Source organism: Mustela erminea, chromosome 18 (genome assembly GCF_009829155.1).
Source record: "Mustela erminea isolate mMusErm1 chromosome 18, mMusErm1.Pri, whole genome shotgun sequence".
Lineage (NCBI taxonomy): Eukaryota > Metazoa > Chordata > Mammalia > Carnivora > Mustelidae > Mustela > Mustela erminea.
This window is the reverse complement of record NC_045631.1, coordinates 27449366-27469450: the sequence shown is the minus strand read 5'-3', so window position 1 is coordinate 27469450 and position 20085 is coordinate 27449366. Positions and strand designations below refer to the sequence as shown.

At 34.9% G+C, this 20085-nt stretch overlaps 1 protein-coding gene across 1 annotated transcript in view; it reads left to right on the top strand.

The window, feature by feature from the left end:
* BRIP1 (BRCA1 interacting protein C-terminal helicase 1) overlaps window positions 1-20085 on the top strand; it is a 186372-nt gene that overhangs the window by 141991 nt on the left and 24296 nt on the right. Inside the window, exon 17 of the mRNA XM_032321453.1 lies at window positions 16443-16555. Coding sequence (XP_032177344.1) covers window positions 16443-16555 — 113 coding nt within the window. The remainder of the gene's footprint in view (window positions 1-16442; window positions 16556-20085) is intronic.

Genomic DNA, 20085 nt, shown 5'->3' with positions numbered 1-20085 from the left:
ACTACAAATAAAACCTTTGGATATTTAATTAAAAAAAAAAAACAAAAAACTTTTGGTTTATGAAAATTTTTAAAATTATTTTCTTGTGTTCATCTTGTTTTAGGCAAAAATAAGAACTTTATTGACCTTTGTATTTTACTTTTGTTCCCATAGTAGATTCAAGGCTTTAAAAGTGAAATTATCACCCTGGGGATTCATAAGGTTGATTGACATATAACTTCTGTTGTCCCAGAGCATAATCAGGAGCACTACCTCAAGGGAGGTGGTAGAATTGATTTTTAACTTCTCTGAAAATAACTTTGTTTTTTTTCTCCAGATAGAATTTTTTTAAAAAGATTTTATTTATTTATTTGACAGAGAGAGATAACAAGTAGGCAGAGAGGCAGGTGGGTGGGGGCGGGGGAAGCAGACTCCCTGCTGAGCAGAGAGCTGAATGTGGGGCTCGATCCCAGGACCCTGAGATCATGATCTGAGCTGAAGGCAGCGGCTTAACCCACTGAGCCACCCACGTGCCCCCAGAGTAGAAGTTTTTTATAGTGAATTTTACCCTTTTTATTTATATTTACTTAGTCAAATCCCCTTAAAGTCTACAGGGTACAGATATGTAGGTGGGCCTCAGGTGAGTATGTTACTTGATATTTCTCCAGCTATAAAGCCTTAGTGTCTCAGATAACATAAACTGTAGTAGACAGCACTGTTTATTTAGTGTGTTTACATGTCAATCTTTCCTATAATTCTTTTTTTTTTTTTTTAAGATTTTATTTATTTACTTGACAGAGAGAGATCACAAGTAGCCAGACAGGCAGGCAGAGAGGGGGAAGCAGGCTCCCTGCTGAGCAGAGAGCCTGATGCGGGACTAGAGCCTGATGTGGGGCTCAATCCCAGGCCCCTCTGCATTTTTTATAATTATTTTTTACCAAGTTGAAAAAATTGAAGAAAGCTTTTACAAAGGCATAATTTATACAAAATAGAGTACGTAGTTTATTATATTAACAGTTTCTTGGATTCTTCCCCACTCCCAGCCCCTGCTTCTTAGAGGCTGTGACTTTCACTTTTTTTAAGCTATTTTATCTGGTATTTACTGCCATATTTATCTTTATTTAATTAATTTTAAATCTGTTTACTTCCTGTATGAGATAAAAATTTTAGCTCACTATACCTTTCCTTCTTTTTCTTCCTAATGTAGTTATATCACATTTCAAAAATTAAACCCATAATCAGTATTCAAATCATGATCAGGGTGCCTGGGTAGCTCAGTCAGTTAAGTGTTTGCCTTCAGCTCAGGTCATGATTCCAGAATCCTGGGATTGAGCCCTGAGTCTGGTTCCTGCTCAACGGGAAGACTCCTTCTCCCTCTCCCCCCAGGTCGTGCTCTCTGTCGCTATCTCTGTCTCTCTGTCTCTCTCTCTCTCTCTCTCAAAAGAATAAATAAACTCTTCAAAAAAAAAAAATTAAATCATGACTGTGAAAATATTGTTCACTGTGGTCAACTGATTTCCTTCCTTGCTTGAACTTTTAGTCTTCCCATTAATAATGCCCTCTGCTCTTTTTTCCTTTTTAAAATATCCCCCCCTTTTTTAAAAAAATCTATTTATTTATGTATTTATTAGGAGAACACGGGGTGGGGACAGAGGGACAGAAGGAAAGGGAGAAGCCGACTTCCTGCTGAGCTGGGAAACCTTTGTGGGGCTCTATTCCAGGACCCTGGGATCAAGACCTGAGCCCAAGGCAGACACTTAACCAACTGAGCCACCAGGTACCCCTCCTTTTTAAAAGACCTTTAATCTTCTGTCACCCTTCTTTATAGCACCTCTCAATACAATTATCCTATCCACCTGTCAGATAATAGGTCAGTTCTTTTTTTTTTTTTTTTAACCCCTGAAGACATTGCTTCTTGAGCCTCTTGACCTTCTACTTCAATCAGGACCAAGTTTTTCTTTAGCCCACTTAACTGTCAAAATTCTGAGATTTCCCTTTACTGTCATCCTAGGAATTTGATTTGCCTGTCTTCTGTGTTGGATCCCGTTTTCTGGGTCTCAAATCTTCCTCCTGTTTCTTGTTTACTGTTTCATCTTCATAGTACACATCCTCCAGCAGTTTACCTATACATTCATTTCCTGAACTTTTTTGGACTCCTCTTGGCCAAACTGGCTTATTTCCCTTCAGTAGCTCTGTGGGTACTTTGGTTTGAACTTTCACCTCTCTGCTTAGTCATAAACCATTTGTCCATCTGCTTTTCACATTCATGTATTGGGTTTTGAGGTTGCAAATTTCTCTTAGTTTAAATGAAGATGAAGATTGTGTTTTTCTTATTTGTCTTTTAAGTTTGGGGCAGGTTTTGAGAGGCAAGGAAAGAGGAAATGTCTTTTTTCCTTTCTGAAACTAGAAGTCTTCATTACTTTCTAAGATGAAGTATGAGATTTTAAAATGTTATGTTTCTATATGTCTTATTGCCACACTCACACATTCACATTTAAGAAGCTCTAAATCAAATATTCCTAACAAAAATATTGTAAAGATAGGAAGTAATAACTTAAATCAAGCATATACTTACTATTTAAAAGATAAATTTGGACATAATAAAAATCTAGATGGAGAAAGTATCAGAATTCATTTATTGGGCTGTGGAGATAATAAATAGTTTTAAATATATTTCAGTATTTTTCAGTACTTATGTAATCTTTTTGTTATGTGCACACTTTCTCTTGACCATGTTTGTTTTTAAATGTCACAGTGTTTAATCATGTGAAATTTGAGACATGTGAAAATTGAGTCTGAGCCTTCTCTGACTGTGATTACTTTCTATTTTCTATGCCTGCCATTGCCACCAAACTTTTATGCAACACTCCCAACCCCACCCCAAAGTGCTTAGTGTTGCATTTTCTAACATCCACAAGCCTCCTGCGTGAGAGATCTTGCCTTCTTCCAGAGTTATACGAGAGTATGTATAGGTCTCTGCCACTTGCTAAATGCAGCACTATTCATTCCCCTTAAAAAAGTCTCTTGAGGGGCGCCTGTGTCGCTCAGTTGGTTCAACGACTGCCCTCAGCTCAAGTTGTTGTGATCCTGGAGTCCCAGGAGCGAGTTCTACATCGGACTCCCTGTTCTTCAGTGAGTCTGCTTCTCCTTCTGACCTTCCCCCGCCTCTCATGCTGACTCTCTCCCTACCCTCCTCTCTCGTTCTCACTCACAAATAAATAAATAAATAAATCTTTGAAAAAAGTCTCTTGATATTAGCTCATTCCTTTAAGAGCCTGGGATTCCAGTTATAGCCCCACATTGCTTTCTTGGTATGCAATATTTCATTGTGTTTACTGTTACTGCTAGAAGGGTTTATTTATAGTTATTCTGCTCTCCTATGTGACTTTAACAAGGGAAGCTCTGGATTATCAGATATGTGAATGAGATACTATTCAGACTAATAAAGAACCTGTCATGTACTCATTCCATAGATTACACCACTAATGTGTTTTATATAGTTCACATACAGCTAATGGGTTGCACAGTGATAAAAAAAATTATGAAGGATATTAAAAAGTGCTAATTTGTCAGAAAATTTAAGATCATTTGCAGAAATTATTTATTAAAAATTATGTGTCAAAACTGAATACTGTTCTTGTCCTGCCAATGTATGTATTTTCATTGATATTAATGAAAAAAAGTAGCCATTCACAAACTGAAGAAGCTTACTTTATGTTACCTAAAACAATGTGCCTTTATATTGAATAGAATCAGTTAAGCGCCTTCATAGGAAGTTGATCCAGTTGTTAAAACCCTGATTTGAGGTGAACAGCCCAAGAGATTGCCTATATTGGCTAGATGGCCCGCATTGTCTCTGTCAGTCCTGTGGTTTTCATGTGCATGAAACAATATAGTATGACAAAATGTAAAGCCCACCCAAACCTACTTAGAAACATGGGATAGGTAGTGACTCCAGCCCACTTACCTCCGCTATATGATACTTTACTGTTTTGTGCTAATTGTCACTTATTTCTTCAACATCTGTGTGAGGTAAGGTTGGCAGAAATTATTTTCTTCCACTTACAAAGGAAGAAACTGAGAAAGGAAACTAAATTGAGGGAGTATTGGTGACTTGCCCAAGGTCAAACAACTAGTTAGTGTCAAAGCCTTGAATCCAAGCTGTGTACTTTTACCTCCCTCCATCAAAACGTACTATAGCATGAATATATATGTGTGTGTGTATATACACACACACATATATATAATTTATATTTATAAATATAAATATAAATCTTTATCTGGAGATGATAATTGAAGCATTTTCAGGTTTATCCAGATAATATTTTGTTATGGGTAGCCTAATTCAATTGCCACAAGGCTTACTATTCTTTTTAAAAAAATGTTTAACTTTGCCCTTTATAGAATAAGCATATTCGATTTAAGGTATCTAGCATGTCTTAAAGTAGTGTCTTTTTTTTCTTTTAATAGAAAAATATTAATTTCTGCTTTTTTTTCTGAACTCATTTTATCTTGATAAATTATTTTCTTAAAAACTCCAAAGATCTAATATTCCATACTGACAGAATGTTTTTGCATTATTACCTAAAGCATTTATTTAGGATTTTTTTTTTTAAGATTTTATTTACTTAAGAGAGAAAGTGTGTATGAGCAGGGGGAGGGGTTGAAGAAAAGGGAGAAGCAGACTGCCTACTGAGCAGAGAGCCAACGTGGGGCTCCATCCCAGGATCCTGGGATAATGACCTGAGCCAAAGGCAGATGCTTAACAGACTGAGTCACCCAGGCACCCTCAGTATTATTTAAATGTTACTGAGTTATCAATAAACTATTCTGGATAGTAGCTAAATTATTATAACCAATTAAAGTAAAATATGTTGAATATATTGAGAATAAGAAATGCCACGTTTGATGAAAATATTTTTTTTCTTATATTTGAAATTTCTAGGCTATTTTTTTTTTCAGCAATGACAATTTATAACAGAGTTCATTACAGATTTTCTCTGTAGGAAATATGTTACCCAAAGCAGCCTTAAAACATATATGAAATAAATTATGTTACTGTTACTATGTCTGTTACTATGTCCTGATTATTATTTCTGGTAGATTATTGTGGTCAGTTCCTAATGTAACAAGAAAAGTAAGTAATAATTGAAAACCATCTCCTGTGTGTGTGTGTGTGTGTGTGTGTGTGTGTGTGTGTTTTGTTTTAAACTTTAAAAGGGAGCCTGGCTTCTTAAGTCTTGGCAGAAACCCATTTTTCCCCATTTAAGAAAATATATATACTATATTTGGTTAACTTGGTGTTTAGAAATCTTGAAAATATGCCAGATGAAATAAAACGAGCTATATTCCTTTTATCTGGCTAAATTATTTTACATACAAGATCTTATGCTGAGTTTAGAACTCTAACCATTGGAATTTATACTGTGATACTCTGATAAAAGTGTTTATACTGTGATGATAAAGAGCAGTAAATGTCTCTAATGTAGTCTCTGTCTTCCAGATTTGGCTTGCTGTAAATGTTTATGTTTTAGATTCTATACCTTGGTGAAAGATAAAACTATTCTTCTTGAGTGTTTGCTAGACAAATGTGCTTATTTTTCTGAAGCAAAGTTTTAAAATATTTTTAATAAATAAGTTTAGCTGAGTGTATGTTCTTAGTTTTGTTTCAAAGCTTGAACTTCTGTTCTAAAGCTTACATATAAGGGGAAAATGTACATTTTGTCTACATTGATTGCTTTTAGAAAGGCATTTATTACTAAAATCATAACACAGATTTGTATGATTTGGGATAAATTCCCCTGTCTTTCGTATGAGGCAGTAAAATGAGGAGATACGTTTATAGTTCTAGCTCATATTTATCATACCACTTATTTCTTCAGAAGCTGCTTATAAAAGGCTACTTTTGTACAGAGCTACTAATGGTCAACACTGTTGGGTTTGACTAAATTGAAGAAATAATCTAATATTCAAAACTGTGAGTTAAATTTCTTGTTGACATATAAGTATAATCCTTGTGGTTATTTTAATATATACTGTGCCCATTACTAGTGTACTACCTATACTGTCTCCAGTAAAACTGAGTTATTGAAGGACTTAAGGAACTTACTGTTTGATCTCAAGTATATTATAAAGTAATAGTAAAATCAGAATCCAAAACCATATAACTTCTGCTTGAAAGCGATATGGGTATTTTTACATAATTCTGTTAAGTACCACCTCAGTCTTGATTTATCTATCTTTGGTGTTCAGGATCTCATCTTTCCTTATGTCAGGTTAGCTTTTGATGCAGAAGCATCAAATTTAGTTGTCTAGAAACTATGATATTAAGAGTGTTTTTTCATTTTGTGTGAACTTGAACTCATTATGAAAAAAAATGTTTTGTGGGGCACCTGGGTGGCTCAGTGGGTTAAAGCCTCTGCCTTAGGCTCCGGTCATGATCCCAGGGTCCTGGGTTGAGCCCCGCATTGTCGGGCTCTCTGCTTAGCAGGGAGCCTGTTTCTCTCTGCCTGCCTCTCTGCCTACTTGTGATCTCTGTCAAATAAATAAATAAAATCCTTAAAAAAAAATGTTTTGTGAATCAGTGTAGCATCTGAACCAATGGGTTGCAAACACAAGCCGCTAAGAGTTAAACAGATTATTTAAATGAGTGAACTAGTTGAGGGTTGGCAAATAGCTCAAATTATTTTAAGCTACAGTAAGGAGGCCACAGAAAATACAACTTTGGGCCCTCAGTTTGCAACCTTTGATAAAATAGTTTGATTTCTCTCTGCTGTTCACACATCCCTCCAACATTACACATACTCTAATTTATGGGGGTGGGGACCAAGTGGTTTGAACTCCTTCTAGAGTATACAATTAAATATGGCTTTCTATTTTGGGAAAGCCTTGTAAAATGTATTTGAAAAGTAATGTTAACTGGTCTACAAGATCATTTTTCCAAACCACACTTGAGCTTAGTTTATGGTGTTTACTTTCTATCAAAACTCAGAAAAAACATTCACAGTTAACTTCCATAATATAAAACGTCTGTCTCATGAGGCACTAAAGAAAGATTGGTCAACAGGTATAATGTTGTTAGACTGTATTGCTAATGTGAATGTGGACATGACCTCCCAAATAGATCAAAGACTAATCTCTTTGACAGTTACAAGATGGCAGAGCTTGCCTTGGGCCTTTTGCTGCTGCACATTGAAACTGTTTGTTTGGAAAACATGCCTGAGGGATGAGAATGTGTTTATAAGGATGAGCAGGTAAAAGTAAAAGGTTGTCTTTTGACATTTCAACTAATCCCTTCCAGCCTTTGGTTTGCTTAACATTTAGGCTATTTGCTGGCAGGAGAAACTGGCTTTTTCACATATGCTTTATGTCATTTTAAATTGGGCATTGATTTTTGTGCCTGATAATCCCTCAGGGTATGATGAAATAGATTCTGATGTCATTAAAATTAGGTATACTTTTATTCCTTCTTTTTCTAAACCCTTAGTTTTGCTTTACCTAACTAAATATGTTCCCCCAAGACAACTTTTACTTTTTATTAATTTTTAAAAGTTGGTTTCTTTATATAATAAAAAATATTTTAATGTTAACCGGTATGTATATTTACTTTTTTTTTTTTTTTTTTGCTTTTTTCTTTTCATCTAAAAAAATTTTCCTAGGTAAAATACTGGCTCTGTTTACAATTTACATTATAAAAAGTATTTGAGAATTTATAAGAAATTGAATTCATGTTGTCGTACATAAAAATTAGTTCGTTTTAATGAAAACTAAAAACCCAGAAGAGATAATTTTATTTCATCTAATAGTTACTACATTATCTCTACTTCATTTATAACTAACAAATCCTAGAACAACTGTTACCGTAGGTGGAGTGATTATTTCAAAGTATTTGTCTGAAACAGGGTGTAGGAAAACTTGAAAACTCTTAAGCTGTTGTGACTGACAAAAGATAGATGCTACAGTTTGGTGGGGATTGGAGGGTATAGAACATAGGATATATTCTATAGAATACAGAGGGGAATATGGAGGATATAAAATATAGAAAAACAACTTACATTTTGAGAGATAGGTAGGAAATGTTTATTTTTCCCAGTGGATAGAATTTTTAAAGCATATTCTCTTTTAATCTCTACATATTATAATATTTATCTCCAAATTATGAGAAATTTTTACATGCTATTATCTAATATTTCCTATGATGCCATATTATTTATTGTATATATTTTTAAAGTATAGCCTTAAAGGAAAGTTTATTTTATTTGTATTCTAGTTGTAAATTTAATACAAAAATTTGACAGATTATTTTGAGGGGATATAAAATGTAGTTTATTTCCTATCAACTTGAAAGTTACTTGTCAGGAGTGTACTCTTCTGATTTCTCATCTAATTCTTGTTCTTTTATTTAAAAAGGTTCGTAGTATTATAGACTGTATTGAAGAGATTTTGAGTAGTTTTAAAACTTAAAACTAATTTTTTAAACAAAAGCAAAAATAAAGGTTTGGGACTTCATCAAAAGCTTCTGCACAGCAAAGGAAACAGTCAAAAAAACAAAGAGGCAACCCACGGAATGGGAGAAGATATTTGCAAATGACAGTACAGACCAAAAGGTTGATATCCAGGATCTATAATGAACTCCTCAAACTCAACACACACGAAACAGGCAAACATATCAAAAAATGGGTGGAAGATAGGAACAGACACTTCTCCAATGAAGACATACAAATGGCTATCAGACACATGAAAAACGTTCATCATCACTAGCCCTCAGGGAGATTCAAATTAAAACCACATTGAGATATCACCTTACACCAGTTAGAATGGCCAAAATTAACAAAACAGGAAACAACATGTGTTGGAGAGGATGTGGAGAAAGGGGAACCCTCTTCCACTATTGGTGGGAATGCAAGTTGGTGCAGCCTCTTTGGAGAACAGTGTAGAGATTCCTCAAGAAATTAAAAATAGAACTTCCCTTTGACCCTGCAATTGCACAGCTGGGTATTTACCCCAAAGATACAGATATAGTGAAAAGCAGGGCCATCTGTACCCCAGTGTTTATAGCAGCAATGGCCACGGTCGCCAGACTGTGGAAAGAACCAAGATGCCCTTCAACGGACGAATGGATAAGGAAGATGTGGTCCATATACACGATGGAGTATTATGCCTCCATCAGAAAGGATGAATACCCAACTTTTGTAGCAACATGGACGGGACTGGAAGAGATTATGCTGAGTGAAATCAGTCAAGCAGAGAGAGTCAACTATCATATGGTTTCACTTACTTGTGGAGCATAACAAATATCATGGAGGACAAGGGGTGTTAGAGAGGAGAAGGGAGTTGGGGTAAATTGGAAGGGGTGGTGAATCATGAGAGACTATGGACTCTGAAAAACAACTGAGGGGTTTGAAGTGGCGGGGGGGTGGGAGGTTGGGGTAACAGGTGGTGGGTATTATAGAGGGCACAGATTGCATGGAGCACTGGGTGTGGTGAAAAAATAATGAATACTGTTTTTCTGAAAATAAATAAATTAATTTAATTAAAAAAAACTAATTTTTAATTTATCTTGAATTCCAGGATTTTTCCAAGAAAGTAACACTTTATATCTTTGATCAGGCATATACTACAAAAAATATACTATTATATATAATATAAAATATACTTCCTCAGGAATAGTGCATAGGAGATCTTTAAAAGTTGACTAAATGAAAAGAGCAATGCCTACTCTTTTACATTAGATAACTGGTTCCTAGGTATTATAGTCAATTTCTGTGGGCTTCCAATACTAGCAGATTGTTATAGGTGGTTAAATTGTTGTTGTTGTATTTGAGAACCATTTTAAATTTATTTTAATTAGATTTTCTTACCCATTCCATTTCTAATTAGGAAAAGTAAGCCACAACAGAATTGACTTACCTAAGATCACTCATAGGAGATATGTAGTGTTTTGACTCTTGAGTTTTCACTCATGACCCCCAGATCAAGAGTCGGATGGATGCTCTACCAACCAAGCCAGCCAGGTGCCCCAGAAATGATCAAGAATTAAGCCAAGTGTATCTTCTTCCTTAAACATAATCCTTTTCTTGTTTTCTCTCGGTGGGTTATTAGATTGCTTCTCTCTGGTGGCTGGAAATTTTGTCGAATCTTTTTTGACTTTTCTATCTTTGGTAAGCCCTATATCTACTTTGTTACTGGTGTTCTGTAGCTCCACAATGTGTTACAAACCTGGACCTCTTTTCCATTCCCTTTGCCTTTCCAGGTAAGGTTCTCATTACTTTTGCACCAAATTCATATCGTGTCTTCATGTCTCAATTCTTCTTACTTCTATACACTGTAATCAAAGTAAATACTTTAAAACTTAAATTTACTTGATGGCCATTTGTACTCCTATTCTTTTGTTCCTTACAAAATCTTGCTAGGCAGAACATATTTTTAAGTCACCTTTTTTTTTTAAGATTTTTTTTTTTAGAGAGAGCATGTGAACATGAGCAGGGGGAGGGACAGAGGGAAAGGGAGAGAGAGAATCTCAAACAGACTGCCCACTCTTGGAGCCCAACACAGGGCTCAGTCTCACTATCCTGAGATCATGACTTGAGTCAAAATCAGGAGTCAGGCACTTAAATGACTGAACCACCCAGGAGCCCCTAACTTATCTTTGTACTGCCTATCACAGATGCTTTGTACTAAGTGAAACTGTAAATATTAGTCTAAATTCAGTGTTTCTTTAAACTACCAGAAGCTTCTTTCTCCCATTATATAAATTTTTCCATTTTGTGTTATATATATATATACATATATTTTTTTTAAGATTTAATTATTTATTTGACAGAGATTACAAGTAGGCGGGGGGGGGGGAGCAGGCTCCCCGCTGAGCAGAGAGCCCGACGTGGGACTCAATCCCAGGACCCTGAGATCATGACCTGAGCCGAAGGCAGAGGCTTAACCCACTCAGCCATGCAGGCACCCCTAAGTGTTCTATTTTTGATGTTTCTCCAGCATTCTTTTTTATTTAGGTTCTGTTTTTGTTTTGTTTTTTAAGCTTTGTTGAGCCATAATTGACTCTATAACATTCTTGAAAACTGCCTAAAAATAACCCCTTTGGGGGTGCCTGGGTAGCTCATTTGGTTGGCTGTCAAACTCTTGGATGCCCAGCACAGACCTGCTTAAGACTTTTTCTCTCTCTCCCTTTGTTCCTCCCATGCTCTTTCTCTCTTTTTCTCTCTCGCTCAAAAAACAAGCCAAAACAACATCAAAAAAAAAAAAAAAACCCAGCTCTGTTAATTGACTTAGTGTATAAAAATATAAAGTCATAATGTGTAATTTCCTTTTACTCGGAATTTGCATCTTTTTAGAGGAAAGCTTTTACAGGAAAAAGCTCATTATCTTACATATTTAAATAGGTCATTATGAATTGTGTATACCATACACTCTGACTTTGTATAAAAGTAGTCCACTTTCAGGATGATGTAAATTTAACAATTTTTATGAAGACCAGATGAAGGCTGGGTGTGGTATCTTTTGGTGTGATACTGCTTTTATTTTATTTTATTTTATTTTTAAAGATTTTTTATTTATTAATTTGACAGAGAGAAATCACAAGTAGACAGAGAGGCAGTCAGAGAGAGAGAGAGAGGGAAGCAGGCTCTCCGCTGAGCAGAGAGCCCGATGCGGGACTCGATCCCAGGACTCTGAGATCATGACCTGAGCCGAAGGCAGCGGCCTAACCCACTGAGCCACCCAGGCGCCCCATGTGATACTGCTTTTAATAGGAATGTAGTTTTATGTCCTCTAATTAACTGTGAGTCTCTTTGAGAAGAGAGATAATTATACTATCAAGTTCAGTTGACTAGATAGCAGAATTTATTGTGATTTCTTTCGAGCAAAGAAGTTTAACACAGTTTCTGTGCGTTAGTACTTTGTGTTAGTACCTAAATAGAAAAATGAATGTAGATTCAGTCACTTGGAAAAGTAAAAGATTCTTGATGTTCTGTAATAATGGAGCCTTTGAGGCAGTAAATATTGTCTCAAATGCATTAGTACTGTTTAGCTCTGAACTTTAAGTTTGTTTAGATCATCACTGAGTGCTTTCATATGCTTTGATTCTTTCACACCTATGTTTTTAGTGTGCATGAAGTTATTTTGCTCTAGTTGATGTTTTTCATGGGTTCTGTGGATCTGCTTTAAGACTTAACAGTTCTTCCATCTTCTCCCTAATGCTGTTAAACCCATCCAATGGATTTTTATTTCAGTTACTGTATTTTTCAGGTGTAGAATTTACATTTGGGTCTTTTTTTATAGTTTTTGCTTCCCTACTGAGATTCCCTAAAGTTTATGCATTAAACTACGTTTCCAAGTTATTTAAATATATCTGTAACAGCTACAAGAAAGTCTTGGCTAATTCTAACAGCAGGGCCCTTGCTAGATTGGTTTCTGTTGACTGTCTTTTTTTTTTTTTTTCTTTAATTATGGATCACACTTTTTAGTAATTTTTATTGTGCACTAGATATTGTAGATGGTACATTACAGAGATTCTGGACTCCATTATTCTCTGAAAAAAATACTGATTTTTGTTTTTTGTAGGTAGTTCAGTTAGCAGCTGATCATCTTGAATTTGTATGAGCATGACTTGACAGTTTTTTAGGGGAGATATGGGAAAAGCTCAAAGAATATAGTCTTTGAAATTTCTCCCCTGTGGTTTGTGTCAGTATTTTGGTTTTAAGTCTTTTTGGGGGTTCTTTTAGAATTGGCATTGGTCTAAATTGTAGTCCTTTTTAAAAATTTGGTACCTGGTTCCGTGTGGGTGTGATTTTCATTTACAAAATATATTTTGGTTTAATTTCCATGTCAAAATGTTTAAATATGTCTTTTAGTAATCCAATATTTATCTCAGAATAAATTAATATAACATTTAATTAATCCACTTGATAGGTTGTTATTTGTCTTTAATGCAGAGATGCACTGAATATTCTTTTTTTTTTTTTAAAGATTTTATTTATTTATTTGGCAGACAGAGATCACAAGTAGGCAGAGAGGCAGGCAGAGAGAGACAGAGAAGCAGGCTCCCTGCCGAGCAGAGAGCCCTATGTGGGGCTCCATCCCAGGACCCTGGGATCACGACCTGAGCCGAAGGCAGAGGCTTTAACCCACTGAGCCACCCAGGTGCCCCCTTATACATATTATTCTATTAGTATTTGTAGGAAAATATAAATACTTTCAGTAAATATTTGTCAGTATTCTGCAGATAAAAGCAATGGAATTATTAAATTTGCATTTCTTCATTTACTAGTAAAGTTAAGCATCTTTTCATGTGGGTTACCAGCCAGTTATCATTCATCTAGTTCTATAAAAGATGCCTCTTGGATTTTGATGGGGGATTGCATTGAATCTGTAGATCACTTTGGGTAGTAAGGACATCTTAACAATGCTAATTATTCTAGTGCATAAGCACAGGATCTTTCCATTTATTTGTGTTTCTTCAATTTCTTTCACCAGGGCCTTACAGTTTTAAGTGTAAAGATCTTTTGTGTCTTTTGCTTAATTTATCCCAAAGTATTTTATTCGTTTTGATGCTATTGTAAATAAGACTGTTTTCCTAATTTCTTTTTTTCTTTTTATTTTTTGGGTAGTTTATTGTTAGTGTATGGAAATACAACTGATTTTTTATGTTGGTTTTATATCCTCCAACTCTGCTAAATTTGATTAGTGCTGACAGTGTTTTGGTAGAGTCTATAGGGTTTTCTACATATGCAAACAAAGATAGTTTTACTTCTTCCTTTCTGATTTGGATGCCTTTTATTTCTTACATAATTGTTCTGGCTAGGACTTTTCAGTACTTTGTTGAATAGAAATGGTTAGAGTGGACACCTCTGTCCTGTTCCTGATACTAGAAGAAAAGTTTTCCGGGCGCCTGGGTGGCTCAGTGGGTTGGGCCGCTGCCTTCAGCTTAGGTCGTGATCTCGGGGTCCTGGGATCGAGTCCCGCATCGGGCTCTCTGCTCAGCGGGGAGCCTGCTTCCTCCTCTCTCTCTCTGCCTGCCTCTCTGCCTACTTGTAATCTCTCTCTGTCAAATAAATAAATAAAATCTTAAAAAAAAAAAGAAAAAGAAAAAGAAAAGTTTTCAACTCTCCACCACTGAGTATGATATTAACGTGGCCTTTATATATGGCCTTTATTATGTTGAGCTACATTCCTTTTATATTTGATTCCTTTTATATTTGATCATGAAAGGATGTTGAATCTTCTCAGATGCTTTTTTTGCATCTATTGAGATGATTATAAGGTTTTTATTCTCCCTTCTATTAGTGTGGTGTATATTTGTTGACTGTATAGTTAAACCAGTCTTGCATCCCACTTGATCATGTGTTTCTCTTATTGTGCTGTTGAATTGTTTGCTGATATTTTGTTGAGGATTTTTGTAACAATGTTTATCATATAGGGGTATAGGCCTATAATTTTCTCTTATTGTAGCATCCTGTTCTGGCTTTGGTATGTGAGTAGTGCTGACCTCTTAAAATGATTTTGGAAGTTTTCCCTTCTCTTGAGTATTTTGGAAGCATTTAAGAAGGAACATTGTTAATTCTATCTTGCATGCTCAATAGAATTAATCGGTGAAGCCAACCGGCCCTGGGATTGTTTTTGTTCAGATTTTTGATTGCTGCTTCATTTTTCTTGTTACAGATCTGTTCAGATTTTTTATCTCTTAATGATTTAATCTTCATAGGTTGTATATTTGTAGGAATTTACCCAGGCATATAATTGTTCACAGTGGTCTCTTATGATCCTCTGTGTTTCTGTAGTATCAGATGTAATGTACTCTCATTTATCATTTTTTGACCCTTTCTTTTGCTTAGTTAGCAAAAAAAAATTATCAGTTTTATGTTTAAAAGAAAACCTCTTAGTTTCAATGATTTTTTTCCATTGTTTTCTAGCCTTAATTATATTTTTGCTCTCATCTTAGTTTCCTTCCTTAAGCTTAGTTTAAGTTTAGTTTGTTCTTTTTCTAGTTTCTTAAAATGGAAAGCTATGTTGTTTATCTGAGATCTTTTGTTTTTTTCTTGTTATAGATGTTTATCACTATAAACTTTTCTTTTAGAACTGCTTTTGCTGCATCTTATATTTTTGGTTTGTTGTGTTTCCCTTTTCATTTGTATCAAGATACTTTTTGGGGTGCCTGGGAGGCTCAGTGGGTTAAGCCTCTGCCTTCTGCTCAGGTCATGATCTCAGGGTCCTGGGATTGAGCCCCGCCTTGTTGGGCTGTCTGCTCAGCGGGAAGCCTGCTTCTCCCCTCCCCACCCCCACCCGCCTGCCTCTCTGCCTGCTTGTGATCTCTGTCAAATAAATAAATAATATCTTTAAAAAAAAAAGATACTTTTTGAGTTCTCTTCTGGTTTCTTCTCTGATCCATTGATTATTCAGTTGTGTTATTTATTTCCACATATTTGTGAATATTCCAGTTTTCCTTATGTTATTGTTTTCTAATTTCATACCATTGTTGGAAAAGATGCATTATATGATTTCAATCTTCTTAAATTTCTTAAAACATATTTTGTGGCCAACATATAATCCATCCTGGAGAATATTCCATGTGCACTTGAGAAGAATGTGTATTCTGCTGGCGTAGATCTAAACCCAAATCATAACAATATTTACATTAAGTGTGAATGGTCTAAACACCCCAATTAAAAAACAGAGATTATCAGTCTGAGTAAACATTAAAAAATAACCTCTGATGTATGTTTCAACATGAATGAATTCCAAAATCATTATGCTAAATGAAAAAGACAAATGATAACATACTGTATAATAGCATTTACAAGGAATTCTAGAAAAGGCTAAACAGAGAGCAGATTATTGGTTGACAACATTAGCAGGAAAGGAGAGACTGAAAAGGAATAGAAAGGAGATTTATTGGGTGCTGAAAATATATCATGGTTATGGTGGTGGTTACATGACAAAACATTTGTCAAGATTTATCTATATATACATTGAAAATGTGTGAATTTTATTCTATGTAAATTACTTCTCAATAAAACTTTTGACTTAATCAAACAGCTAATTAGTTGCATGGAGGAATTCAGGAAAAATAAGTATGAATAGACATGTTTTCTTTTTTCAAATTTTCACTTATTTTTTAAAGATTTAATTATTCGTCAGAGAAAGAGAGAGAGCAGAATCAGGGGGAGTGGCAGCAGAGGGAGAAACAGGCTCCCCACTGAGCAGGAAGAGTATTGTGGGACTTGATCCCAGAACTCTGGGATCATGACCTGATCTGAAGGCAGACTCTTAATCAACTGAGCCACCCAGGCATCCCTGAATAGATGTATTTTAAAGGAATAAAATTTAGTACTGATATACTGAAAAGAAATCTTTCTAACTTAATAAAGTGATGTTCAGAATATTAGGAGTTAATATGATTTTTTAAATGAGCCTTGATTTATTTACTATATTTTTAATATTTTTTAAATTATTAGGTTGAACTAAAGCGACAATACAATGATCAGCACTCAAAATTGAGAGGTCTTTTACCTGGTCGTCAGTGGTATGAAATTCAAGCATATAGGGCCTTAAACCAGGCCCTAGGTAGGTAAGTGAAATTTAACATAATGTTACTGTAATATTATCTGTGGTCTGGGCTACAGAAAAGATAGTTTTGTTGCTCCTTAGAATAAATTTGATAGCATTTTCTTTTACTAGAATCTTAGGAACTGATATATTTTTAATGACAGCTGTCACAAGTGAAAGCTGAAAAGAATCAGTGGAATAAATGAAACCCTAAAACATCAAAATTTGCTAAAGTTCAAAGAAGATTTATGATTGATCAAGGAATGTCACACAGAAGAGGTACTTAGTAAATGTTTATAGAAGTTCACAACCAAACAGTAAAAATTTTATCCTGTGAACATCAGAAATTAGATAATGATTTTATGCATATAAAGCAAACCATTCAAGAGAAGTTAAAAGAAACCATGCTTTTGGGGGCACCTGGGTGGCTCAGTTCGTTGAAGATCTGACTCTTGGTTTCAGCTCAGGTCATGAACTCAGGGTTGTGAGGTCAAGCCCTACTTAAGGCTCTGTGCTCAGTGAGAAGTCAGTTTGAGATTTTCCCCCACCATAGTCTCTCCCCCTATGCACACACTCTGTCTCTCTTACTCTCAAATAAATAAATAAATTTAAAAAATAAATTTTTTTGAAAAGTTTGAAAAGCTGAAGAATTAATGCCACTAATAATAACATTTAGTTATAATATTTATTTTCCTAAGGATTCTGGCCCATTAAGATTTGTGTTTTGTGGAATTAGTTATTGAATCACCATTTTTAAACATAATTTTCATGTTGTAGATCATAGCATTTAATTTATAAAACTTGAATCCTTAGACTTTTAATAATCTTTTATATTCTCTATTCATGAAATTGTAATTAGTTAAGACCATGTAATAATTTTTTCCTGTGAGGCTGTAAGGTACTCATATAATCAAAATAAAAGAACACAGGTTAAGAATAAATTCATGAAAACATGACCATTTGACATATTTTCAATTCAGCCAGAAGACCCATACCTAACTGTAATCTGACCTAACCAAATCCAGAATTTAAATTTTTCTCATGTCTTTTTTACTCACATTAGCCTATTTACACATAAACATATTAGATCACATTTGAGTTCAGATTTACAGATAGCTAATGACATAGGACTACAACATCTGGATTTAAGTCCCAGAACACATCACCCACTCCCTTCCCCATCATTTAAAAATGATATTCTGCAGGTGTTTCCCTTCAAATTGAATGATTCTGTTCTATGGTTAATTTACTGATATGTTAAGCTGCTGCCCTTCTCTGCCTAGAAATTTCATTGGTACTTGGCATCAAGTAGCACTATAAATTGTTCTTTTTTTTTTTTTTTTAAGATTTTATTTATTTATTTATTTGGCACAGAGAGAGAGATCACAAGTAGGCAGAGAGGCAGGCATAGAGAGGGAAGCAGGCTCCCTGCTGAGCGGAGAGCCAGACTCGGGACTCTATCCCAGAACCCTGAGATCATGACCCGAGCTGAAGGCAGAGGCTTAACCCACTGAGCCACCCAGGCACTTTATAAATTTTTCTTGAAGCATTTCACTGCTTACTTGGTGCCTCCCTATTGATGACCTATTTTGTGTTCTTGTTTTTTTATTTTAATATTCAGCAGATAGTTTCTAGGGGAGCCTGAATATTATTTAAAATTCTTAACTTTTAGTCACTGTACTTAATTTCAGGACAGAAAATATTCTTAAGATTTTATTTATTTATTTGACATAGAAAGAGAGAGAGAGCACAAGCAGGGGTAGTGGCAGACAGAGGGAGAGCAAGAAGCAGGCTCCCCGCTGGACAGGGAGACCTGAGCAGGGAGCCCAATGTGGGAGTCAGTCCCGGGACCCTGGGATCATGACTTGAGCCAAAGGCAGACACTTACGCAATGAAGCCACCCACGCGTCCCGAAGCAAAAATATATTTATATCCTACTTTGTCATTTAAAAACATTTTCTACATATATTAAACAGATTGTAAAAGATGGAATTACTTATCTAACAGCATATAACTACTAAATGGGCCTTTTTATCTTGACCCCACGTACTTTCAAAACTTCAAGACCTGCTTTTTCATCATTGGACCCTACCATTATCCTCTAAAGCTCTCACTGTTAAACATGAAACATCTTACTGTTAAACATACCATATCCTTTTACTACTTTCTTGCTTTGGCATACAAGCTATCAGACAATTAATTTGGCAAGTTTACCAATCAAAACCTAGTCGAAGGTCATGTCCTGTATGAAGATTTCTTTTTCCTATTCCAACTACTTATTTACTCCTTAGGAGACCTATAGTAATTTATACATTCTCTCTCTTACACATATATCTCATTGTATTGTAATAACGTGTTTATATGTCTGTCTCCTTCCCTAAACATGTATTTTACATTCTCAGCAACCAATTATACCTCAGCTTGGGGCTTGGATGCTCAGTAAATACTTGTTGAATTCATGAAAAATGGTGGTGAGTTTGATGCTTTCACCACTATACCATGTTAGTCAGAGAGCATCTAGAGCTTCAAAACATAGTTTTCTAGAATTTCATAAAAAACGTGTTTATAACATTTGATTTTTAATACTGTAGTTTTCATATTTTATTATTAATTTGAAAACTGATAGCCCAACTGTCATTGTATTGATTTTCAGGGAAACAGTATCAACAAGTAGCAACTTTTTATTTCAAAGAAATACTCATTTAAAAATTAGAAATCAAGTTTTACATCACTTGATAAAACTCATAATATGTATTGATTGACCTAAAAGGTACTTATAATCAGGCACTCTTCTTACAAGGGATAAGTCTAGAAGGTCTAAACTAAGCAGAAACAAATTGAGGTTTTGGGGTTTTTTTTTTTTTTTTCCATTTTTTTTTTTAAGCCCACATGGGACTGTTAGAGTATTTGAAGTAATATAAGTCCATGAAATGTAATAACAGCCTTTGGGAATGTACCAGATGGTTTTGTGACCAGGTTACAACTGCACTATGAGTTTCCTAACAGGTCTGCTTTACTGAAAGTATAATCTTTGTCTCAAGTGGACATAATTCATTTGAACAAGGCAGAATGAAAACAATGGAAAAAAGAAAAGGTGAAATTCTTTTCTCTGAACTGTTTTGATAACTTAAATGCCTTTCTACTATAGAACATTTAAACATAAACCAAAATGGAATAAAAAATAGAGTGGCACCCCAACTTTCCATTAATTTTCAATACTGGTTTATAATATTTGCACTATCCATCTTCCTATCCTGACTAATTTTGTGGTCTGATGCCTTAGAACCTATGAGTTACTTTAAAATAATATCAACAAAATGTCATATAAAATTTAGATTGTTTTAAATCTCTAGAAAAATCATACATTTGTATTAATCTTCACCCCACTCAAAATTCCATGAAGCTAAAGGAATAAAAATGATAAAATTGCCAAAACTACAAAGTTAAAAAGAATGGGAGAGGGAACACTAACAGCTGAGATGTCAGCAAATTTTGAACACCAGAGAACAGGTGAATGATTGAGTGACTTAGCAGGCAAAAGAAAACTTGTGA